This window comes from Melopsittacus undulatus, chromosome 10 (assembly GCF_012275295.1).
Source record: "Melopsittacus undulatus isolate bMelUnd1 chromosome 10, bMelUnd1.mat.Z, whole genome shotgun sequence".
In the NCBI taxonomy this organism is placed as follows: Eukaryota; Metazoa; Chordata; class Aves; order Psittaciformes; family Psittaculidae; genus Melopsittacus; species Melopsittacus undulatus.
Genome location: NC_047536.1, coordinates 13,093,014 through 13,118,549, shown reverse-complemented (window position 1 = coordinate 13,118,549; position 25,536 = coordinate 13,093,014). Strand labels below are relative to the sequence as shown.

Genomic DNA, 25,536 nt, shown 5'->3' with positions numbered 1-25,536 from the left:
TCAGATAACACAATGCAAATCTGAAATGCCTTCCCACAACTCATAGAGTAATGATCAATGGTCCAGAAAAGAACACAAGTAAATTGCTGTACTATGGAACAGACAACTGAGAGTCCTTGTAACACCCTGGGCTTGCAGCATTAACAAAACCATTGTTTTGAGGGGAAAAAGCATTAAATAAACCAACAAAACTCACTGAGAAAAGTGACTTGTGTGTTAGTGACACACTGACCCTTAAGTCTTCCAAGCCTTTCTGCACAGAAACAACTGAATCAAAACCTACACCCTCAGAACCATCACCCAACACTTTAAAGAGTGAAAAGCCACTTCCTGAGCACCTTAGGCACAGAGTTTATGTAGAAAACTAGCTATAGGTTGAGAAGCACAGGGAACAGCTTTGCCTACTCACCTTCCCATACCAGGTGACGGCGCTTGAGAATTGTTATAGGAATTCTGTTTGGGGGGAAAAAAAGAGGTTTGTCACCCAATTCATGTCCGTGCTTTCACCAGTCACACTTTATCTGCTTATTTAAGTGGTTGGTTTTGGCCAAATTAGTTTTTGTTCTCTTAAGCAATAACCACACTCTAACTAATGTCCCAGTGAATTAACGTTTGGGTAAATATCCTCTTTTACTGATGACTAAGGCATAAATTAAGGGATTATTTTAGCAACACAAAGGCCACTAAATATCCATAGGACTGGAGTAGTCCCCTGCTCAACCCGTTAGAGAACATCTTGCTTTTTTCAGCCCATTAATGGGAAGAAATTTGTTCTTTCTGGCACCAAACAATTAAAGATGTCTCAAAAAACCTGAGAAGTCAGGCATGAGACAATTCTGTTTCCTCACAGCTGGGAGCTTCAGAGAAACCCAGTGACATGAGTCACCTATCCCCAAGTGCTCCTCTGGGAAAGCTCTGTAGATTAAGGACTGAGTAACACTACAGAAGCATCATTAGATGTTTTTCCTCATCTGCAACATCTTGATTTAAATAAATGCACTTGGAGGATGTCCTCTTCATCTCCTTTCCCTGAGTTCAGGTAAATTCATGGCAGGGGAGATAACAAAAATACCAAACATCCCACTGCAAACACCACAATCCTGGAAGACCCATTTGGGTTTGGTTTTCACAGTCTGAAAACCGGATTCAGGAATTCTAAGTGATGCAGAGCTTCAATGGGATTAGGCTTTAAGAACATACAATTACCTTCAGATGTTCAGTCAGAGTTTTAGAGTATTTCAATGCACTTTCCTTCTTCAGCTTGAAAAGCCTTAGGTATAGCAGAGATTGGCACCGCAGACTGTCCAAAAAGAGAACAAGACAGCACTCAGTTCAAGTCAACTTTATCACAACCCAGTGAGTATCAAATAAATCTCTATCAATGAATATCAAAAATCTAATAGCCGTGTTTCTGACATTTTTTCACCCAACTCTGACTGCCAGCTCTCTAAGTTGCAACTCAGCCAAGAATCCATGACCCCCTTCAAATTCCCAAGGACATAAACCCAGCTCTGTGCCTTAAGCTGAAACTAAATTTCAGTGACTTTACTGATACACTCAGTTTCCAGTGTTGAGCTTAGGAGACAACAGTCAGTTACTTCCCAAACAAAGGTTTTACTTATTTCTTGCTCCTTTCAGGCCATACAGAGTCTAATGCATCCCCCCATGCTCTCCCTTTTCCACCTGATTCCAACTGGTCCTGCTGCGGCCAATTCTCTACAGCCACTCCCAAGTTTGACTTATCACTGGGTGAGCACACAGGAAGGACCCTCATCCTTTCTGCAGTTACTCCTTAACAGTTCAAAGACTTGGCCTTCGTTGTCAACATCCCCTCAGGCCCAGCCTACAGTAATCACATACACAGCAGTAACCTTTGTGTACAGCCAAGTGGAAAACTCATATTTGGTTCAAAACCACCTGAGAACTCAGTGTTGTACAGCATTTCACAGAGAGAAAACACTTGATATTAATCAGGGCATTAAGGTCAGATGGTGCATTGTACTAAGATCAGAAGACACGTACCAAAGCACTGCTAGCCTTTTATCTGCAGCCGTGGCATCCGGTGCCAAGTAATTCTTCAGCTTCATAGTGTATCTGCAAACAAAGACGGCAAGTAAGCAACATAAAAATGACAGTTATCATTTATCAATCACCACACATTGGTGTTCTTATGATTTTCTAGTTTTACCTTGTCTTCACCAGTTCAGAAACTTCTCTCAGTCCCTAAACAAAACGCCAACTAGGCGGCAACTGCAATAGTTTTGCTTCTTGTGTTATGCCTTGTAGAGTGATTTCAAGAGCCTTAGCAGAAAACATCTCAACCTTCGTGAGAACACTTTAAGCCTCAGTAACTGGAACAAACTGGGAAGTGATGCACTTATGCTGGAGAAAGAGATCTCAAAAGCTGGCACAACTTGTGTGCATCTAGCAGCCCTGGTTTCCAAACATCTTTCCCACCCACTTGACTTTCATATTTGCTTTGCAATGCTTACTTGATTAATTCCACAGTTTCTGAATACATAGGGAACGGGGACTTGGATTCCTGAGCATTTTTCTCCAATGCATTCCCACACTCAATGAACGACACTACAGCATCTAGGTAGTAGACAGCCTTCTCAAACCTGTCAGACTGAGCACATGGGAAAAGCTTTTAAGGACAAAACCCAGAGAGGAAGTACAAGGGAGCTGCAGCACAGGAGGGCAGCAAAATGGCAACAGCAGGGAACAAACCCCAGTGTAAGGTGCAAACCCTGGATGAGTATCTGAGATTTACTTACCAATGCATCAGCATTATGTTTTAGCTTCTTTGCTTCTTGCAGATAATGATCAGCTGAATAAGTCCTGCAACAGAGGACACAAGGAATCAGCCCCAGCCATATCGCATTGCATTTTATGACTGAAGTTTCCTAATGTTGTCAAGTTTCCTATTTTCTCTGTTTAAGTCAGGTTAGAGGAGCTACACTCTGATAAAACAGGTAACCAGTATGGTTAGTTACAGGACTATTAAAAATAGCTTAAAGTCAGTTCTCTAGTTTCAGGTAACTCAAAGCAGTATTTCAAGCAGGTTAACAAATGTGACTTAGTTAAATTTATTGCATTTGACACTCAAGCAAACCAAACCCCTAACCAGCAACAGAGGCAGGGAAGGAAAAACCACAAAACTTGAGGACAAATTCATCCAGTGCCTCCAGGACTGGCATTACTGAGGCTGTGAAAGAGAAATTATGATAGTAGTACAGAACAGCTGCATTCAGGTGTTAACTGCTTTTGCTTAGCCACTCAAAGCAATCAAAGCTAAATTACTTCCACACCTAGACGAGCAGAAGACAATCATAAAAGTGTAATTATACATTTCAAGATATTAACCTATTACCTAGGAGATGATTCAAGTTTGAAATCAATTCTCCCATCCACACTATCTTAGTTGTCAAAGAATTAAAGATATCTGAAAGCAATGTTTTTAACAGTCCACTTACAGGAAACTGAGGGAACTAAAAAGCAACAGTTAATACTAAAAATATTCCATACCTACAAAATTAGGTCCAATAGTTCTAGGCCCAAGAAATCCTAAAATGTCTCAGTCAAAACCGTAAGGTTTTACCATGTCACCATTCCAAAGCACAATGACCATTCCTCAGAGGGTGTTCTCATTAGATCTTCTTATACTTCAATACACATTTGATATTCATTTTTTAAACAAGTTTGATCTTATCTCAATTTCTCATCCCTGTTTTGTCTTGGAATAATTGAAAACCTCTATAAACTCATTTGCCCTAAATGACTGACAGTGTAGCTCAAATCACCAAATTCACTGAACTCCTTTCTTTTTCCTTCTGTAAGGAACAGCTACGAGAAGAAAACCAGTGAGCAGCAGAGAGGTAGCAGCAGTGTCCTGGTAAGGTGAAAAGGACACATCAGCATTTAAACCGTGAAGAGCCCTGAGCTATTTAAGTCTATTGCATGGTCCTCTAATGCTCGGCAGGAATGTGCAGAGCAGGCTTCAGCTCCTCCTCAAGGACTGTGCTGTCTGCCAAGGCACTGGCCCGGGGAGCAGGCAGACAAGCACAGCACTGCAGGAACAACATAGAGCTCCCCAGGGTAGGAGTGTGCACCTAAGGTCTTTAGTGAAGCAAGACAACAGCTCTTCTCTACAGGGAGCTTGGCCCCACAGAGGGAGAGGCACCTTCTGCTGTTCTTACCTATCATCAAAAACAAGTTTTGCTCTTCTTGACTTTGAGCTCTCCGCAGACTGAGCAGACACAGGAGGGCAGCTGGATGAATTGGTCAGAATCTTTTCCTGAAAGGAAAATTGGTGCCAAGGAATAAATGTAAAGATCAGTTACATCTTCTTTGCCTTCAAGAACAGCATCTGTTGTACACATTCCTCCCATGATTTCATATATTATATGCAATAAAGTCAGTTTTGCAGCTGGTTCAGCTGCCATTCACCACACACAGCAACACAGCTTCCTGGAGGCTTTCACCTGCTGCTGGCACAGAGGCTATAACCAAGCTCCTCAGTCTAACACACAGGGGATCTCCATTAGAAGAAAGAACGCAGCCAAAGCTTTCTAGATACACCCAGGCCAGGAAATCCCTGCCTGAATCTCCCATGTCTCTGTTTCCAAGTCCTGGTTTTCAAAGAGCTGATGATTATTATGATTTCTCTTTTCTATCAACAATACACTCAGCTGAACGTCTTTGCTTTGGAAAAAAGAGTATTTTGGAAGAATAAGCATCATCATCAGGGAGAAAAGTAGCTGTCTTCACAAAACACTGCCCTTGTTCCTCTGAATTATGGCTCAACATGACACTTCAGGCTAAAGACTGGACACTAGGAACATGCTATGAATCAGAAGTGAACACATTTTTATTTGCTAAATGATATAAAACAGCTCCCCAGCTTCATACGTGTTTTCTGCTCTCTTGATTTAACATGACCAAAGGCCATCTATATAGACATATTTCATAACTTAACACTTATCAGATTATTGCTTATCAGAAGGATCCTGGAGTTGCAAGGCACCAGACTGGCACAGCAACGTGCTATCTGCCATTGTAATGTAGAAACAGCAATGAAACATGCAGTGCAATGCAGGAGGAGTACTCACTACTAAGTACGTATGACTAAGCATATGTGAAGAATAAAATGATAAACATCTCACACATTAACTGCTGGCTTCAGGACATTTTCTATGCTGACAAATAAAGGGCAAAGCCTGTAAAGTAAAGGCACTATCTGCAGCTCCTGGAAGTGCCTTATGCAGCCACTGATGTGCACAGCCCTGCCAGGCTCCTCCAATCCCACCGCACTGCCATGGCACTAACACAGCATCTCCCAAGTTCAGATATTCAAGAGCCCCACCCTGATGACTAAGTTGCTTTCTGCCATCACTAATGTCTATTTGCTGCTTCACTCCTCCCCAAATCAATTCTCTTTCCTGAGCATTGCTGGATTTTGCTTCTGAGCTTTCCCATTGCAAATCCAGCTACTGAGGTTTAGAAGCTCCTTCAGCTACTGGAGTTTCTGCAGCCCACCAGAGGCCCTGGGGCTTTGCTGCAGAGAGCTTGGAGGCAGCCACACCAGCACCTGCAGCACACACTGGAATCACACAGAAAGGTGAAATCCTCCCAGTTAAACACTGCTCAAAACTGGTTATACAACAGGAACTGCGCATCACAGGTATTCAACATTACGCTCTCAGATGCCTTCACAGGCTAAATTCTATCCAGTTCTACACCCTTATATACTGACCAACAAGCACATTAAATTTAGTGATCTAAAAGTATAATTTTCCTATCATATTTTTAAATTCCATCACATTGAAATATCTCCCTAACCTAAATCTCTTAAAACCATTTTCTGCACCATCTTTCTTTATAACCATGTTTTCTCCACTCCAACCACAGCCAGTGCTGCATGCTCCTTTCCTGGAGTTAAAATAATCTTTCTGTGGTCCCACAGTGTCATGACATGAGAGCTACAGCTTCACACCCTAGCACTGAGAGTGGACTGAGCTCCTGCTGTCCTTAGAAATCAGGACAAGCTCTGTATCTGCTCCAATGAAGCAAGAGTAACCTCGTTCTTCCATTTGCCATTGTGTAAACAGCTTTCTGGTGATATTTTACTAACAGATTTAACAATACGGAAGCAGCACCAGTAATCAGAAGATGATTAAACACATTTGGTAGGAATAAGCATTAGTATTCCACAATCTCTCCCGAATTGTCTTCTAATTTATAGACTTCCAAAGTACTCAAGCACTAGGACACGACACAATACAGATCCAAAACCAACTGCATTTAACTTGAACTGCAAATTGCTTTTTAGATCACACTGAGCACACCAAACTGCAATGCAAAGCAAGAGGCATGTACAGAAAAGCCCTTTACCTTGGTTTCTTTAGCACTGCTAGAACCCTTGCCCTCTGTTTTCTTCTGTTTGGAAGACGAGCTGCCTTTACTGCCACCACTGCCCTCTTTGCCAAGGTTGCTGCTGGACTTCAGGGATGAGGACTGACTGACCGTCCTCTTCCGGGAGCCATGCTCTTGCTTGGCATCTTTCTGCAGGACTGGGGCAGCAGGAGATGGCAGCAAATCCTTTTCTTTAATAGCACTTGGCTTTGAGGACCTGGACCAAGGGAACAAATTCAGCTTTGGGGTTTCTTTCCTTGAAAAAAAACCCCAAAATGAAATCAACCAACCCCGCAAAACAAACTCCCTCCCCCCCAAAAAAACCTTTTCTTTATTATTTTGAATACATCTATTACTTAAACCTGATATATTTTTTAAACAAAGCAGATTTTTATTGTTCAACCTGGCAAAGCAGATATGGAGGGAAAGAGAGAGACTAATCATCCTGGTGAGTAGGTTCCTATGAAGCCAAAGTGAACTCGCTTTCCCCATCTCATTTGTCCTGACCTGAACACACAGCAGACAAGTTCTAACCATAAAACCACACCCCTCCAAGAGTTCTCCATAAAACATCCACCCTGAACACTAGGGATGTAAGGAATGGATGCCAGCGTTAGCGCCAGGCTGTCTGTTCCCGACTCATCATCTAACAGCTCAGATAGAAGATGGTCCAGATAAATGTTCTCTGGAACCCAGGCATCTGGAAAGCCTTCTCATTGCAGCCTTTCAGTACACTCTTACTTGGCTGCTGAGGGCTAACACTGGCTGTTCCAGGCTTCCCATAATAATTATTTCTACCGATTACCTTTGTAAGATCACAGAGTTTAATTTTGTTCTATGTCCTTCAGATAGCTGCAGTGGCAGTCAAGCAAGTATCAGAAATAACAGGTAAAAAAGCATCATCAAGCTGGAAATGCATCCACTTATTCTACATCTGTTTCCTAGCAAATAGCAAGACACTGTTTAATTCAGAATGGGCAAACAAGCTTTCTAGCATCTGATGTGCTGCAGCTTCTCACATTATTTGTAATTTGGCCATTACTCACTATACAGAAACATTTTCCATGACATAGTTATACCAGTTTTCAGCCACTTGATCTGAAACAGCAGCTTGAAAAGGCAGTGGAAAAAAAAAAACTTACTTTTTCCTGTGGAGTAAGACTCACCAAGAAATACACAGCCTAACACCTAGTCCAAAAAGCATGTGAATTTACAGAAATAGCAAACAGCTGAAGGAGGATTAAACAATGTTATTGAGTTGTTAATTCCGCATTACTTTGCTTTTGTGTAACTCACACTTTCCTTAGCTAATCTCTCAAGCAAATGTGAGGCTAAATCCACAGATCTAAATCTCAAAGCCATCAGCTTCCCATACAATGCAGTGTGCTGGTTTTAGCTTAGAAAGTTAATTTTTTTCCTAGGTGCTTTGGATTTAGTATGGGAATAACATTGATAACACACGGGTATTTCAGCTGTTGCTAAGTAGTGTTTACACCAAGTCAAGGACTTTGCAGCTTCTCACGCCCCAGCAGCGAGGAGGCTGCAGGCTCAAGAGGCCAAAGGGACATTCCAGACCATATCACACCATGCCCGGTCTAGAATCTGGGGGGGAATTGTTTCTGCTTAGGGATGAGCTGGGCATCAGTCAGCAGGTGGTGAGCTCCTGTCTTGTGCATCCCTTGGTTGGTTGTTTTCCTTGAGTTTTATTTCTCTTTCACTTTTGGTTATGTCCCTTTTCATTACAGTTATTAGTATTTTATTTCAACTAATAAACTTCCCAACTCTCCTCCCCATAGAATCACAGAATAGTTAGGGTTGGAAAGGACCTTAAGATCATCCAGTTCCAACCCCCCTGCCATGGGCAGGGACACTTCACACTGGAGGATTGCAGTGAGCAAGCAGCTGCCTGGTACTTAACTGCCGGCTGGGATTAAACTACATTTAAACCAGTTAAGTAATTTATTTGCAGTTTACACTTTTTTTGCAGTTTATCAGAGTGGGGAATTTAAAAGCACAGATTTTGCAAGACCAAAAAAGCTGGGTTTTTTGCTGGAAATGTGCAGAAACAGCTGATTTCTAAACCGAAACAACCTCCAGCTGTATATTAGAGTAAAACCAGGAAGCACTGATTCCATAAGACACCAACCCTTCACATGAGCGGTTATCTCGCTTCTATTAAGTAAAACAACTGTCTATGGTCAATGTTGTTGGTTATGGAAATTTATTTCCAACAACTGCTAGGAGAAACTCGGAATTCTGTCTGAAGGGTAAGAAACAATGAAATGTCACCAACTGCTTCATAGTGTGGAAACACGTGGTGGGAGGAGGCAAGGAGGAGAGGGGAGAAGATGGGCACCCATCTCCTTGAACACCCCGAGCCCTCAGTGGTGAGAACACAGCCAAGATACTCACTCCCTGTTGCTGGAAGTCTTGTGTCCTGATGGAGCTTTTTCTTCCAGTTTTGTTTTCTTGCTTTCACTGGCTCTGTTCTCATCCTCGTTCTGAGTAAATCAAACAAGAAACAGATCCAGGCAAAGGTCCACAGTTACAGCCTCACTGACAGTCACAGTTACAGCCTCACTGACAGTGGTGACATTGCATAAAGAGACTTAATTCAGCAGGTGTTTTGCAGTGTACAAGATAGGTACAGATGACAAGGATATGCCCTACAGTATCTACTCCATATCAAATATTAGACCAGACCCCAGTACTGGAACATAACAGAATACAAAGTCTGGATTCTGAATTCCCAACCTGCATAAAAGAATCAGCAGCCAAGCTGTTTATTTTAGTACAAGCATGTTATCACCATGAAATACTGAAAGTACCAACAGAGTGAATAAAGGTCTCCTTAAAGCACTCATTTCAGTAAGCGGCCAACTTTTCTTAGGTTGCTCGGTAGGAAAACTGGTTTAACTGAAACTATTCGTCTCCTCTGGAGACTCAAATGACTCTGAATGGTATCACAGAAACATGGAACCATGGAATATTTGGGCTTGGACGTGACATTAAAGCTCCTCCCATCTCCAACCCCCTGCCACAGGCAGGGACACCTTCCACTGGAGCAGCTTGCTCCAAGCCCCTGTGCCCAACTTGGCCTTGAACACTGCCAGGGATGGGGCAGCCACAGCTTCTCTGGGCACCCTGTGCCAGCGCCTCAGCACCCTCAAAAGAAAGAACACAACCACGTAATCCTTCAATTCCAGATGTCAGTCTTACAACCACTGACAAACCCCTGTCAAAATGAAATATTAATGATGAAATCCCATTTGTGACCTCCTGAGCTAGGGTTGCACAGCGCTGACTGCATGGAAACCAGGAATCTGTAAACATTTATTGGATCACTGAGTCCCTCTGACAGGTCTGCTCTTTATACAGACTGCCTCTATTCTGAGGTTTCTAAAAGCAGTTTAAGATGACACTGCCAACTTCTTCTCACCATTCCCCCCTCTCAAGAGTATCACTTCTATTCAGCTCCCCATCGATTCCTGTCCATTCCCTGCCCCCAGGCATCCCTGCTATCTATTTATAGGTGAAAAGATGAAATGCTTTCTTGCAAAATATTAAGTATCATTATGGAGAGATCCCTCTGCTCCCAGTAGAGCAGCACCCCTGAGATCACAGTTTCTGCCGCTGCCATGCCCCCGGCCCATTTCTGCCCCATCCCTTGTCCTGGCACTATGCAGCTGCATGACTCACTGGCTCATGGAGCTGATCCAGCTTTCACCTTTTTCTTGGCCAGGTGAATTTTCCATTGGATCAGCTGCCTGAGGTGGCCTGCAGTGCAATAGGGGCTGTGCCAGATCAAGCGGAGGCATGAGAGGGCAAGATGCAGCGCTCACAGGTACAGAAGCTGTGCTATCTCCATGAGCTCACCTGCAAATGCAACCTTCACCCTTCCCCTTTTCACCTCAAAGGAAAATCCCAACAGTCTCTACCTCCACAGGGATGATCCATGTGTTCTACACAACACAAAACCATCTCCTAAACTGCTCAGGCACCACACTGAGGTACAAACTGCATCGCTGAGCTATGTGTGTGACACCAGCAGCAATGCCCTAAGGGGCTGAGGCACAGGCACATCTCTCTCTACAAAATCATCACCTGCTTGTGTTTCCTTTTGCCTTTTGTAGAACTCTTGTCAGACGGCTGCTTCTGGGATTCTCTCGTGTGCTTCTCTGGCACGGGTTTCTTTTCCACTTTGGGTGCGTCAGCATCCTTGTAAGGCTTCCCTGGTATTCTTGATAAGAGGCTCAGGTCAATCTTCACAATGAGTGGGTACCTTTCATCAGGATCACTGAGTGGTGAAAGAAGCTCTTTCTCTTCCATAGGAGAGAACATTCTTTGCCGAAAAAAGCTGTCATCCTCCTCCATGGAAGATTTAACAGGAGTCCTATTGCTCTCAGAATATTTGGGTGTTTGTGAGGAAGGAGGCAGGCTCTCATTTTCATCTGAATCAGAGGATGAGGTATCTGTTTCTATGAATTCCCTGGATTTCTGGGCAGATTTGCTTGAAGCCTTGTATTTCTTCTTCTCTGTTGTAGGCCGAGGGGAAGATTTGGGTTCTTTCTTTATATTGGGTTTTCTGGAGCCTTTTGTGGCTGCCTTATGCCTGTTGGAAGGGATATTTGTTGCCATGTCTACTGGGGTTTCACTTTCTATTTTAAGACCTCCTCTAGGCTCTTCAACAGATGTCTTTTCTGCTTTCTTGGGCTGCTTTTTACCTACAGTCCTCCTCTGTGTGGAGCTGTCACTCTGGGCAGGTGATTTCTGCCTGCCACGACTGCCCTCCGAGCCCTTTTGAGTGGGTTTGGAATCTCGCCCCGGTGTAGAGGAAATGGAATCCTTGGATCCACTTTGATCAGTGTATCCGCTCCCTGTGCCCTGATCCCGTCCCTCCTTTTTATAGCCTTGGGAAGATGGAATATTGCTGTCCACGGAAGAAGCTGGTGATACTTTGTGTGAGTTGACTTTGTTCAACCAGTTATCCAGTTGCCACTTGTTTGTTGGTGGTGGCTCTGGCTAAAAACCAAACAAAAAACCCAGTGTTACATAAAGTATTTCACATTTCTCCCATCTTTCCCATGGCACAGCAGTTAACACGCTGCAGGCCAAGCAAGACGTACACCCAGAATAACAGAGATAAACAAGGAATGAGATAGATGTTAATGAATATAGGTATAAATAACAGCTCTTCCCTTCCTCTGGAGCAGCTGCTAGCAACAAGCAATATTTGCTGCCACAGCTTTCCACACTAAGAGCCTGCAACTTTGTAGGGTGCTGTTACCATATCTGACTTCTGCTCCCCAACAGGTGGTCAAAAGCACCTCAAATTCAAACCTCAAATGTGTGTTTGTGTAGATAATTGTTACCATATGCAATCACAGGTACTTCAGCAAAAGAACAGCTCATCTTGAAAATGATCCCATGACTTTATTGTTCTTTTCTACCTTTAAAACTCAGGATTAATGCCCAGCCAATGAAGAGAGCCCAAATCCATGTCAAACCCTACCTCGGGGGATGCGCTCTGGGATGGTTCATTAGCTTCACTGTCACTGGAACTGCTTTCACTTTCAGAGTCAGATCCTGAACTGCTTTCAGATCCACTATGGCTGCTCGAGTCATCCCGTGAATTATCTGCTCCTTCACTGTTATGCTGTGAAGGTTCAGAGTTACTGAAAACAAAAATGAGGGAAAATTAACGAACACCACCCAAGGCACAAACACATCCCAGAATTCTTGCATTACGAACAATAAAATGTAGTATTCTAATCAACATTTAGGAGAAAATTCAACATAACTGAACACAGTTCACACTGGAACAAACACCAGTCTTTGTTTCTCCCCTTCCCGAAGCAGTTAGCTTAGTTAGCAGCATCTGTGCTATTTAACCACCGATTCAATTCTAATTGCCTTTTGCTTTAACACAAGGTGAAACACAGACATGAAATTCAGAAGTCAGGAGTGCTGACAGTGCTGAACATCAGCACTCTGCTCTCCCTGCACAATGCAGCAGGAATGCCTACCTTCCAGGTGTGCTCCTTGGCACTGTCTTATCGCAGTCCTGCAATCAAGAAAATGAGTGTGAAACTTCCAGAAGTTATTTAGGATTGTACATACACTTCAGTTGCAAAGCATCAATTCAGAGCCTTTACAGCACCTTAATTCAGTGCTTGCTGCAGTGTAAGTTTGTCTGCACTTTCTGTATACAGAAAACCAGAGTTGTTTTCTCCAAGTTTTCACCACAAATCTATCATCTCGGAGTCCCACACATTCTGACTGCACTTCTAAGAGCTTCTATTTCCACCACTCACTACATTTTCACCTTTCTGAATGAGATTGTTCAATCTATTACAACATATCCCCAAATGCCAGAGCAGCAGGAATTAACCAACTGAATGTACTATCTCAGGTCTTCTGCATGAAGAAAACCAAGTACTAGAGCTGGGGACAGGCGGCAGAAGAGCAGGAGAGGAGCGTGGCTCACTGCAGGGTAGCACAGACCCTCCAGGGACTTTTCATTTAGCTAAATGCCATTTCTGGCAGAAGCTGCACCAAGTTAATACTGACTAAAAGGAGAAAAGAGACATTTCCACAAAATAAAGGTGCTGCTATATACTCCTGCTTACAAATACAGCATCCCCTATTACCCAAGCACAGTCCCAAGCTACTAATGTGCAGAGAAGTTTATACATGTACTCTTTAGCTGGAGTGGCAGAACATGAAAGGTTCTACCTTTAAATGGTGGGCCACCCTGTATGTTTAAAGCACACTATTGCCATTTTATGTTCAGAGAAAGCCCATCAGAAATCAGTAAAACAAGATTTTCTAAATCCAAGCATACTGTTTCCACAAAACAGGCAATTTTCCCCAAGTTTACATTTAGGAGGTTTGTCTAAAAACATCCCATTTGGTTTTTAATCATAAACCATCTCTTAAGCCGCCCAGTTTGCTGGTGGAATATTGAACACTGCTCTATTTCGGAAGCACTGATTGAAGGAACATACCTGCTCTCCATCGCTGTCTTCGCTACTGCTAAGTTTTAAATCATCTTTCAACATACTAAGTAAAAGGGAGAAAAGTGAGACAAGTTTTTCCATGTACTTTTAATTACTTTCAAAGCATTCTTCTATATTTCAACATGCTATTGTTTATACTACAGAGCAGGCTGCGTGGGTGAAATCCACAAGACACCGTTCTAGCATTTAACGTTCAAGAACAGTGAGTTTAGTCATTCTTTGGAGAATGAATAAGGATTCTGGTACTGAGACTCCTCAGTCCATTCTGTTCAATTCAGAAAGGAAACTTGACACAATTTACTGATGCAGGAGGAGTTAACTTACAGACAATGGCCAGGAATACTGTTTTAAATAGAATGAAGAAAGCTAACACTAGGGGCTGTTTCCTGTCTCATGGCAGCCCCACGACTGTTGTAAGCCATAATTATTATTATTCAACGCCATCATTATTGATGGTAGTCATACATGCACACACTGTTTCACAACACAAAATAGGTGAACGCACTGAAAACACCAAGCAAGACTACAGGGCTTTTGTGCTTATTGAAAACGCCTTTGATTACAGAAATGAAACATCTTACTCTGTCTGGTTCGATTCACATCTGGAAAAAGAAAAGGAGAAAGGATTAGAAGTGTAACACATCTGAGTTTCACAGCCCAGCTGCTCTACTGGTGATCTGAAAAGGAACACCAGCCTCTAGCATCTAGTTCTGAAATTGCTACAAAAGATGTATTTCTCCCCTTTCTAAAGTTCTTTTGACCATATCACAACCATTGAGGGGGTTTTATTGATTTCAAACTGGGTTGTCACAGGAAACATCATCTCAGCTTTCTTCCTGCACATCCCAGTCCAACACCAATTCTTGTTCTCACAGCCCCCAGCTTTGGGAATAGGACAGTTCCTTCTTGGTCTATACTGCTGTGACAGAAGCAAAGCCAAATGGTGAACTTGTATTTCCACCACTCATTAAACTGGCTGCAGGTGAGCATCTTAAACAAACTGACTGTATGTCTACAATAACCGAGGGGGGTTCTTTTTGTTCTATTCCCTTCTCACAGGCTTTTTAATCTTGCTAACACTGTAACATGCGCACAGACAAGCAGAACTAGACTTCATCTGTGGCTGCATCACAACAAATGTGAACTCAGTTTTCAGAATCTACAAACACTCTCCTTAAACATACAACCAGCTGCTAATCATTGATTTTCTTTGCCATATTTGTTTGGAAACAATCTTTTAACAGCTTGTATTGATTTCCAGGTGTGAGAAAGGTGGACTACAGCCATCTAGAATATTCCATCTGCCTTTTTAATTCCAGTTCATGATTGACAAAGTAAAACATTGGGTCTGCGTGTAACTAATGGAAATGTCTGTCAGTTCAGACACTGAGCAGAACAAACTCAACTAGAACCCAAACACACTTTACTGTCTCCTCCAGTACAAACCAGTTCCCACCCTATCTGTGCTGTCACCACAAGCTGCTTCCAGCTGACAGCTCTGCAATGCACACGTTTGGGAAGTCCTGCCCCATCCTGCCCATTCCTATGTGCTGACACCATTGCGGTTCCCAAGCTGACTCCAAAGTCCACACTCTCACACATTTATCCTGACAACTGACAAGAAGCCAGGGGAATGGAGAGGCAGCACAGGGTGTGTGTTACTCACTCCAGTGAGCAATACTTGGTCTAACGTCCCAGAAAATGGCTGCTTAACCATGATCCCCTTTTTGTGCCAGTCAAGCAGAAGTATGTGAAAGTGTCTGTGCAAGAGCTGACACATCCTAGCGAAAGAAACTGCTATTGTCCAAGTCTCTTAAGATCCAACTATTGGTTGTGAAAGGTTTTCTCAGCAGCCACTTACGCTTTGGACTGATGACCATTGGATGTTTTTGATGAAGGATTGTAACGCTCTAGAAGAAGAAAGAGAAGAAAGGTAAAGTGAAAACTCAGCCAGCAAAACATGGCACTCCAAAGCTGCCAAGAGGATACAGACAGAGAGAAACCAGGAAGAGCTGAGTAGACAGGAGAAAGCAGTAACTAACTGACACAAGGTACACTCTCCAACAGACCAAAAGAAACGGAGAAGTGAGTGGATACAGAGACAAAACACTAAACACAGCAAATGTCAATCAAGAAACTCCAGAAAATTATTTAAATCACTGTCATCTGAACCAATACACAGTTACTGATGGTGTGAAAGCTGGTTTGTTTCTATCAAGATTGATTTGTTGCCTTCAACATGCAGGATACAGGATATAAATCAGCCTGTCCCTATGCAGCTTGTGAGTAAATGACCAATCTTCACATCCAGAAATCAAAGTCAGAAGTCAGTTCTTAAAGCAGGAATACACCCAAATGTGACCTGCTTTTTGGGTTGGGGCTTTTTTCCTTCCCTTTTCTTTAGCTCTGGCAAATAGCTAAGGGTAGAACAGAAACCAGAACTGGGGCTGTCAAAAGCTTCCCAGAGAATTCAAACAGGAGTTGAAAACTGGCACTGGGTTTTGATCAACTTTGCCTCTTCACTCACAGCCCTAAAGATCAGTTGCTCCTGTAACAAAGGCCATGGTTTAGCATTCTGGATTTGAGTTATTTCCTTAATTTCCCACAGTAATAGGTGTTCAGATTAAGCTGCATGGGAATATCTAAGAATAAACCATTCCTCTTTTCCTATTTAATCTGTTCAATCACTTCCAGAGGAGATGGAAAGACTTTTGGAAGGGAACAGCACAAATCTAATTCAATTTTACCTGGCAGTTACCTGTGCTGTTATTAACTCCAGTAATATTCAAAACAATGATGAAGAGAACTTAAAGCTGCTTTTGTTTGAAATCTGAAAATGCATTTTGGGGCATGAAATTCAATGTTATTACTGAGCCTATTACTGTGTGAGTTCCTCTCCAGTCCTTGCTTTTGCTTTTAAAATAACAGAGTGAAAACAAACAGTGAGGCTGCAGTGTAAGCATGAGCCCTATCTCGGTTTGCAGCATATCTCCAAGCAGGGAGCTGGTTTTTGTACGGGGTGCTTTGGTTTAGGACTCTGCTATTTTCAGTCCGATGAAGCACAGAGGGAGGCATTTTCTCCAGAATTAGAACAAACGACAAATTAAAACCACTATTTTCTCCCTAGAAGACAATAACAACTTTGCAACTCAGTTACAGCTTTCTAGATGAAAACAGAACCGTGACACAGAAGCAAGCAATTGTTCAAGATGTTAAAACCTGAGGAAGTAAAGAAACTCTTAACTTCGACTGCATCCCAACACCAGTCTGGAAAGTCTCATTCTCTAAAGAGCAGGAGGTGCTGAGAAAAGTGGATCACAACCAAAACACTGAACATATTACCGGAAGTTTCATATACTTACTCTGCTCCCCCGTGCCAAAACTGGGCTGCTGAGACTCCTAAGGGAATAAAAGACGACAAGTGGGTTTTCATTGGGAATTTTAACACATCAAAAGCCATGCTGGAAGCAAGCTGCTCTTTTGACTGAAAGGAGGGCACCCAACCGCTACAGAAAACACCCAGCGATACAAGAGGGATTTGCTACCTGGGCCCCAGCACCTCTCACCAGCCCTCATGGGAAGGAGCACTTCCAACTCCTCTTCCTCAGTGCAGCTTTCCCACTTGCTTAGCTTTATGAAGGACCACATGCAGTTGTATTAGATGACAGCCGAAACACCAAAACCCCTACGTAATGTCCATAAACCCCATCTTCATGTATGTTTGCACAGAGAGGAGCTGTTCAGTGGCTTTTTCTTTATCTTCCTTATACACGGATAAGCTTTGCTGCTGCCTTTATGTATTTGCACCTGAACTCCAAGCCAGTCCTGGCAAATGCAGCCGAGCAGAGCTGGCTGCCATGTCATTCCTCCCTGCAAAGGCCACATCTTCATGTGACTGGACAAGTCACTTGTACAGAAGCCAGTAAACAAGGACATGCAGCTTCCTTTGGTATATAATGAATCTGTTACCTGTAAATCAAGCCATGGAAGATAAAGCCTTGCAAACGTTAGCACTTGTATAATTGCTTTCTGAAAGCCTACAATCCTGTTTCAACAAACAAATAGGCAGAGGCTACCGAGTTACTGAAAACCTACTTCTAGGCTCAGTGCCCTTTTAAAATAGGACCTTCCTGACCTCCTTTTAAAATGAGGACAAATGCTGGCCCCATAAATCTAACTCAAAAATCTTTGGCTCACTTCATGATGTTATACACACACTTCTTGCTTAAATGCCCTGGCAGTGGCAAATCAGAACTGCAACTCAACAATGAATTCCAGGATTTGTGGTAAAGCTGTGACCCAGTTTTCCCAACCAGCCTCGGCAGTGACATGCAGCAGTTACGGGCACAGTTTACAAAATCTGGCTTTTTAAACACACAAAAGCTTTCTCCGCACAGCAAAGCTCCCTTGGGTATTTCTTATTTCCCTCAGCTTTTTATTTCAAACATGAAAGCAGCAGTTTGTTGATAGGGAACTTGATTGGGAACTTTCCGTGTAATAAGGGGTTGCAAACGCGTCTACTCTTTACTAACAAAGGAAGGGGCAATGAAAGTAAAATGAACCTGCAAAGTGAAGCTGCTTGGAGAGAAGCCTTGTGACTTCAGTGGAAAGCAACAGCTATGCTTACTTCAGAATAAAACCTGATTGTCACCCCTTACATAGATACAAAGAGCGCAAGCATGATTCCCTTACTGCCTTTTGCCACTATCACCTTAGAGAAGGCCACAAACTCCAAGTCAAAGAAGAGGTTAAGACCACACAGTGGTCAAACCCCACATCTCTGGAGCATCTGCACTGGGTGAGCACAGGAGGAGGAACGGGCCCTGCTCCTACCAGTACGTGTATCACAAACCCTGCAGCAAACACCTGCCTAATTGCTCGCTGTAGTCAACTTCCCGTTTCTAAGGCACAGAGCAGCCTTTCAGTGAAGTGCGCTTTAATGAGGTGTTATGTTGAGATGTGCAACTTTTTCCAACTCTCTCGCCATCCATTTTGCCTTTGAATAAATATTTCTTTAAGAAACTCAGGGATTTTTTTTAAAAAAGCTCTCCTTTCAACTCCAGTTATTTATAGCTGCATGTTCTAAAGGTCTGCTTCACAAAGAAAGACATTAAAAACAACTTAAAGGAAGGAAACCCTTTTAACCAAAGTATAATAGGCTGCTGAGGTTCAACAGGGAAGACACTTAAGCAGGAAACAAAAACTGACACAAAAACTGTGGAGAGAAAAGCATTGGCCAATGGGACAGGATGGCTGTGGGGTACCAAGCTCTCATTTGCAGGTTACCAGCTTGGCCAGAGCCCCAGTTTCCATTTAATGCTTGAAATCTGAGGTCAGGTCTCATTTCTGTTTCTCAGACGTTCCTGTAGTGCAGCAGCTTGAGGGATCTGAGGATGGATGGACCTCTGCAGTAACTCCAACAAGGAGCAGGCACTGAATAAACCTGGAGACAGGGTCCTCATCTCCAGAGATGCCTCCAAGTCACTGCTCAGGTCTGCAGGGACAAAACCTGCCAATCCTCTCACATTGCTTTGAAACAGACAGCTTCCACCCTCTAACAAACAGCTGGGTTTAACCTACCTTACAAACATGCCTATGTCTCTGGAGATTTTCACTGCAAGCCCATGGCTTAATAAAGTTGCACAGGACAAAATGATAGCATTGGGTCACCGGTAACACTTTATATCAAGACTCGGGAATCTTCATTTTCTGCATAAACCCTCCCCTGACCTATTTTCATGAAGTTTTATCTCCTGATTCAAAGACTTCCTGACAACTGTTAGATATATTTATAGTAACCAGAGAGGCCCCAGTCAGTTCCTTCAAGCTTCTCACTATCTACACGTAGGGAAAACAATCCTATCCCAACAGTCTTAGCAGAAAATCGACTGCTTCACCAAAGGGAGCTGAATTCTATGTGCAGGCAAAACACACCAAACTTCTGCCCACAAAAGGAATGCTGTGAAATACTTGAGCACATTACTTGCCAATGAAGTGAGCGCAGTATCACGGAGAATGAGCTTGCCCCGAACAGTACTGCTTGATTAAAGCAAACCACTGTTCTGTTTTGCTTTCTGAATCCTGCTCTGGGTCCAGACTGCACAAGCCTATGGCTCACTAACTCACTGGAATCCTGCAAAGATGCTGCTGCCAAGAATGACAGAGGGGAAAGGCAGAGGAAATTATAGGCTTTGGATGCTGAGAGAGACTCTGACAGAGCTCCATGGCTAAGATGTGCAGCCACAAAATGAAAAAGCTGGCACAAAGTCAGAAGACTCCAAGCAGCCATAAATGGAATTTCTTGCACACGGGGTGAAGCAGCACAACCCGGGTTGATCGCTTCAAAACCCCACAACCTACCTTTTTTGTTCAAACATTATCAACACCATGCAATCTTACGTAGCTTCTCTCTGCATCGCAGAGACACATTTATCGCTGCACACTTCCTTTCTTCCCAAACTGAGGCAAACATCAGAGAAACACAAACAAAAGCAGTTCTAGCAAAGGTACTAAAATGAGAGTGAAGGGGAGCATTGCCCTGAAGGAATAAATATCCAGAGCAGTGAAGTACCTTTGTTGACAAGGAAAGATGTGGAATTTCTTTCTTTTACAATAAATGTTAAGAACTATTTCAAGTGCAGTTTTATGTCACACAGTAACTAATCCCTGAGTGAAGGTAATATATGCAAGACTAATATTGATCTACGGTTAAGGAACTAGACAAGGAGATTTATTTCTAGATATGCCTTCAAAAGGAAGGCTGAGAACTCTATGGCTTGTTCTCCATTTTCAGCTCACTGGAGAGAAGCGAGGAAGACAGAACATGCAATACAAATGGTGATGACTCCAGGACTGCCCATAGCTCTGTGGTATTACCCAGCACAGGAATCTGAACTGTTTAACTGAGCATCAGCCTGTGGGAGTTTTGTGGATGTGCACTTACAATGTGAGACCTGGAACCTTTGGCTGAAAGAAGCTGGTGTCAAAGCACTCACATAAAACAATTGGTTCAGACAGATTACATTCGAGACCTCAGTGAGAGAATCTTCCTAAAGTACCTTAGTGAACTGTTCTGTTTTGGGGAGTAATTTGCTTCCAAGAGAAAACTGAGAGCAGCAAGCAATGCTCTAGAGCAGCAGTCTGGCCAGGAAAAGGGTAGTCTTCATTATTATGAAGACAACCAGTATAATTTCTTCACTCTGAAGTTATGCCAAGTTTGGGGTGGAGCACCCCAATCCATCTCAGATACGTTGAGTCTGGAATAAAACTGTATTATTGAGTTCAATCCTGCTCTGGTAATCAGCAAATACAGGAAACAAACCATGAAGTCTTGGATGAGTCAGCTAGTGCAAGCTGAGCTATGCTTGCAGAAGTCGCTACCCCCCCAGCTATCTGCCCTGCCTACCCAGCAGCTTCCAGGCACTGCAGACAGCAGAGCTGGATTTGAAGGCAAATCATTACCAGAGCCTGTCTGCTGGGAAACGCTGGAGCTGGGGCTGCTGACCCGGCCCCGGGGGAGGCAGCAAGCAGCCAGCAAGAGAACTCCTTCCTCAGAGGTGTCAGCTCCAGCAGGTCTCCTGGAAACGTGCCCTGTGCTGTCAACAGCAGCAAAGAACAACTGATTTCTCGTTACAATTAATAGCTTAAACACATCGGTAGTTATTCAGTACATGGGAGGTTGGGGAGGGATCTTCTGGAAGGATCTGAAAATTTCTTTAGCAAAACATCAATTTTTAAACTGTTCTAGTCATATTCTTGGTATTTGAAAACGTAAGACCTAACAGCACTATTAAAGGACTTCAAAATGATGAGAAAAACTCAGTTTATGTGGAAAAGTACATTGAAATTTCTTAACATTTACTCTACCAGATGGAGACAAACATGCTTGCTTGGCTCTACACAAAACGGTGCAAAGATTCCCTACAGGGAAAAAGGCTCAATGGCATTTTCAAGCTTCACAAGTATCCTGAAGAAGGTTTGAATTTATGAAATTAAACAATGAAAGTTCTATTATTGACCTCACTGCTGTGCGTGTGTGAAGCAGAGGAAAACCAATGGCATTCTTCATAAGGCTACTGCTGACCGATGTTGTTGTGAAGCAAGATAAAAGAGATACAAAGCACTGCAACAAAGCCAGAACTATAAAGAATTGAAGTTAAGAGAGTTCCAAAACCCTGCTCTTTAACAAGAGTTACTCTTTCAACAGCATTCAGCGTTTGGCTACAGCACTGACCTTTGTTGGAAAAGGAAATTTTGACGGTTCAGTTTTGCATGGTGTATGAATAGCAGTCAGTGGAGGAGGCCAAGAATGGGTCATCTCCTACAACCAGAACAAAAAAGGAAAGCTATTAACAAAAATTAAAGCAAAGATTTCAAGTTATTGGTAACCCTGCCTCTCCATTTCCAGCTCACTGTCCACACTTTGCTAAGCTTTATTTGCCAAACGGGTAACAAGGATTCTGCACATAAAGCTAAATTTTAAATTGCTATCTATGAGAACAGCAAGTCAAGACATAATAACAAGCAGAAAGCATAAATCAATAAAATGGATTGGCCTGAACATAAACTGCAGCAGAAGGCAGAGTCTGATCAATTCAGACTGTGAAGAGAACATGAAGGATGCAGGGGTAGAAAGAAGAATCCTAGGAAAGGGAAACCGATGAAGTTTGAGGAGAAAAGGGGAAAAAATCAAACACCTGAAGCAGGAAAGTGTTCCCTCAGGGTGTCTCCAAGGACCATGGAGTAGACACATGACGTGAAGACTTGAGAAAATAACCCGGGTAGAAGAGAAGGGAAAGCTCTGTCATGGGTACCAGAAGAATTACTATAATTTGAAAGATATGAGGACTGTATCTGGGGGGAAGAAATGGGCAATTCTGGTTGACAGGGAGGTGGCCTGCAAGAACAGGAATACAGGGAGGATATCCAGGAGATGATGTGCACACCCAGCATTGCCCAGAGCCCAGCTCTGCTTTCAGTCTTCCCCAGCCAGCCTACGCTAGAGGAGTAATTGAAGAGCCCTCCTGTAATGACTTGCAGCCAAGTCGATTTAAAAGGCACTACTCAACTGCTGAGTACTTTCCACCTCCTTAGGAACATTTGTATTCTGAGCAAATAAGTTAGGAACAAAAGCACAGAGGACTTACTTTTAGAATCTCATCCACGCAGCTCACCTCACCAGATGCTGATGCCTACAAATCAAAAGTCAGGGTTAACATCTCCTAAAGCAAATCTTCCTTAAAAGATCCCAGGGACTAGAAACAGTTAAAAATAAACTTCAGTCCTTGGCATGATTCATATGGACCCTAGATACAAACAGGCCATGCTAATTCTTTTCATCAACATTAATTTTAGTCTCAGATAGATTCATATTTTCATGGTATGAGTCACAGCCAGTTATGAAAATCAAATACATGAGATCTCAAAAGCTGTGACAATATTCTCTTACTTTTCACTTGACAGTTAAAGAGATCACAGCCTGTCAGTGCTATTAAAAACTTGTGGAGAGAGAGGAAGGGGAATCATACAAAGCTTTCCATCATTTCCTGGAAGAAGCCAGGGGTAATATCAGAACTCAAATGCATGACCATGAACACACAGTCATGGCAAACTGCATTACGAGGCCAAACAGAACCACAGCCTGAATCTGGAAACAGCAATAATTATGACACTATGAACCTCCTGCCCCCTGACTGCTATAAGCAGAGGGAGCAAAGCAATGACACCATTCACTGCACCAGCATTAGCATGTCAAGTCTTCACAAATAACAAAATAATTTCTTTCCCAATTCCCTTCCCCATGTCCTGGATTTTACTTCGCTATTTGCTGAAATCCCAGGAAGGCTTTTCTCTAGCTCAATTCTCTACCACAATTCAAGCAGTTAAACAGGAGAGGCAATGACACTTCTATTAAGAAAAGCACTTTCCTTGTCAGTGAGCTGCACTCAGTCTGTGCCTTAACCACTCAAGAATTCCCAAGCTGCTAAAAGCTGCCAATCCAATAGTATTTTGTATCCAGCATAACTGATAAACGTTCTGAACCCTGGTCAATTCAGTGTGCTTTAGGGTTTGCTTATTTTCCCTAGGTGAAGGTTAATGATCACGTCTAGTAATTGTTACACACTTCAAAAGGAAACCTGATAGACACAGACAATATCACCAGTCTAAGGCAACGTGGCTCCCAGAAACAACAATGTATGTATCTAATCTGGCAAGATAGTTATGAATATCCCACTACTTTACTACCTTCTGACTACAGAAATACTCTATGAAGATTCGCCTCTCTGCTAAGTCTTTCTCAATGTCTCAGAGCCTTTACTGAATCGAAATCACACTATCCACATGGAAGCAGCAGAAGAAAAATGCAATTACTTTTGTGCATTCCCCTGTTAAAATCCAATTCTTCACTGCCTAAGTTTAAGATGCTTCATGTAACAACAAACCCAGAGCTTACTAAAAACTAAATCTTAGTTATGCAGACTGGGATTTTCAAGGAGCTGCAAAACCCCAGCCCAAAGGGACTCCCATTCAAGAAGCCAGGAAACTAACAGCAACTTACCTCTAGAGGTTGAGAAGGGATTTTCAGCTTGGTTAGATGTGCTTTGCTGTTAGGCTTCAGCTCATTCACCCCGCTGCTGTGAGTCTGGCTACTGTAGTGTTCAGAAGATAACTTTGGTTCCATGGATTCCTGCCCATCCATTGGCCTTACGTATGCTGTGGGTTTCTGCAACATTGAACTGGACTTGGACATTAGTGAAGGTGGAAAAGACTGATTAGGGTGTTGTCCACTCGAAAATGAGGGTACACGAGAGGGAGAGTCCCAGTTAGCATCAGGATCCCGGGGAGACTTTGAACGTTGATGTTCTTTACTGTGGTGATCACTTCCATGAGATCTTGAATGGCTGGAGCTCAACGAAGGAACAGCAGATGGTTTTCCAGGGCTGGAAGAACGTGGTTTGGAGTGTTCAGACCCATGCTGGCTTTTTTTGCGGCTGCTGCTGCTACTGTAGGAGTCACGGTCGTGCCTCTGGCCGCTGCTGCCGCTGTTATTGCCACTGCCACGCTGAGCACTGTGCCCACTCTGTAAACCTGAGGACCGTTTCTGGGATTGCGAGGAAGTGCTAGGTGCTGGTCCTACAGGAGTCCATTTGCTGCTCTGATGGGAGCTGGGATTATGTCTCTGATCACCAAAGTAACTTTGGTTTGCTTTGTCATCTGGTGCTGATGGTACAGTTGGTTTGGGGATTCCAACAAGCTTTTGTACTGAGCGGTCTCCTATAAGATCATCCATTTCATCATAATTACCAAGCATGCTCTGAATCCGACTAGACAACTTGTCTTCCTTGCTGGTCTGTGGAAAGAATTGGAACAAACAATGCTTTAAAAAAGTCACAACTTCCCCTTCAGTTCATTGGTTTGACAGCTACTGCAGTTACACTGAATTTCAGGGCTAAGATCATGGTTTTCTGCCACTCTTTCTAAATCCCCATTTTAGTTCTTAAAGTAGTAATTTAACTCCCTAAAATGTAAGGAAAATATGTACTTCAGCAGCAGGAGCAGCTGAAACAGCACTGATCACTGCTTCAGATACTGAACTGGTGAGCTGGATGCAAGTTTAGAAGCTGTAGGTGCCTCCTGTCGCCTTAAAGACTATTTCTCTATCAGAGAACACAGCAGCCCTAAAAGCTTTTAATTAACAGCAAAATAAAATCGGCTTAACCTCAGCTCTGTATTTCATTTTTAATTGCTATTTATCCTGGCATAATTCTTGTTGCCAACAGTTGGAAGGGTTCTTTCTTACATAAGCAGCTTGGTTTCCAAATGAGGTACACTGCACCACTACCCATGCATCCCAACCAGCTCCAGTTAACTTCATACGTGTGGGATTTGGTTATCAAGCACAGAATACCTAAATATAATCTGAAATGGTTCGTTTTTAGCTAGCCCAGATTTAGGTTATTTTTTCCAGCTCTGTTCAGCAAAGCAGGCTTGGGAGGAAACCCAGCACAGGCCTAAAGCTGTAAAGATCAGGGTCAACTCCTTCAAAACAAACTGGAAAATCAGATACAAACTCCTGGCCTATAGTTACAGCTGATAACTCTGT

General features: G+C 42.9%; 1 protein-coding gene across 2 annotated transcripts in view; it reads right to left on the bottom strand.

Moving 5' to 3' along the window:
* The window catches only part of AFF4 (ALF transcription elongation factor 4), a 51,372-nt gene that overhangs the window by 6,526 nt on the left and 19,310 nt on the right, over positions 1-25,536 (bottom strand). For both annotated transcript variants that reach the window (XM_034066627.1, XM_034066628.1), the window contains exons 3-20: positions 23,992-24,783; positions 22,580-22,624; positions 21,667-21,753; positions 16,796-16,832; positions 15,295-15,343; positions 14,015-14,035; positions 13,422-13,476; positions 12,441-12,478; positions 11,927-12,089; positions 10,519-11,436; positions 8,827-8,915; positions 6,394-6,631; positions 4,200-4,297; positions 2,778-2,841; positions 2,493-2,629; positions 2,023-2,094; positions 1,207-1,300; positions 410-453 (exon numbers count right to left, since the gene is read on the bottom strand). In XM_034066627.1, the coding sequence (XP_033922518.1) occupies positions 410-453; positions 1,207-1,300; positions 2,023-2,094; positions 2,493-2,629; positions 2,778-2,841; positions 4,200-4,297; positions 6,394-6,631; positions 8,827-8,915; positions 10,519-11,436; positions 11,927-12,089; positions 12,441-12,478; positions 13,422-13,476; positions 14,015-14,035; positions 15,295-15,343; positions 16,796-16,832; positions 21,667-21,753; positions 22,580-22,624; positions 23,992-24,783 (3,041 nt within the window). The remainder of the gene's footprint in view (positions 1-409; positions 454-1,206; positions 1,301-2,022; positions 2,095-2,492; positions 2,630-2,777; positions 2,842-4,199; positions 4,298-6,393; positions 6,632-8,826; positions 8,916-10,518; positions 11,437-11,926; positions 12,090-12,440; positions 12,479-13,421; positions 13,477-14,014; positions 14,036-15,294; positions 15,344-16,795; positions 16,833-21,666; positions 21,754-22,579; positions 22,625-23,991; positions 24,784-25,536) is intronic.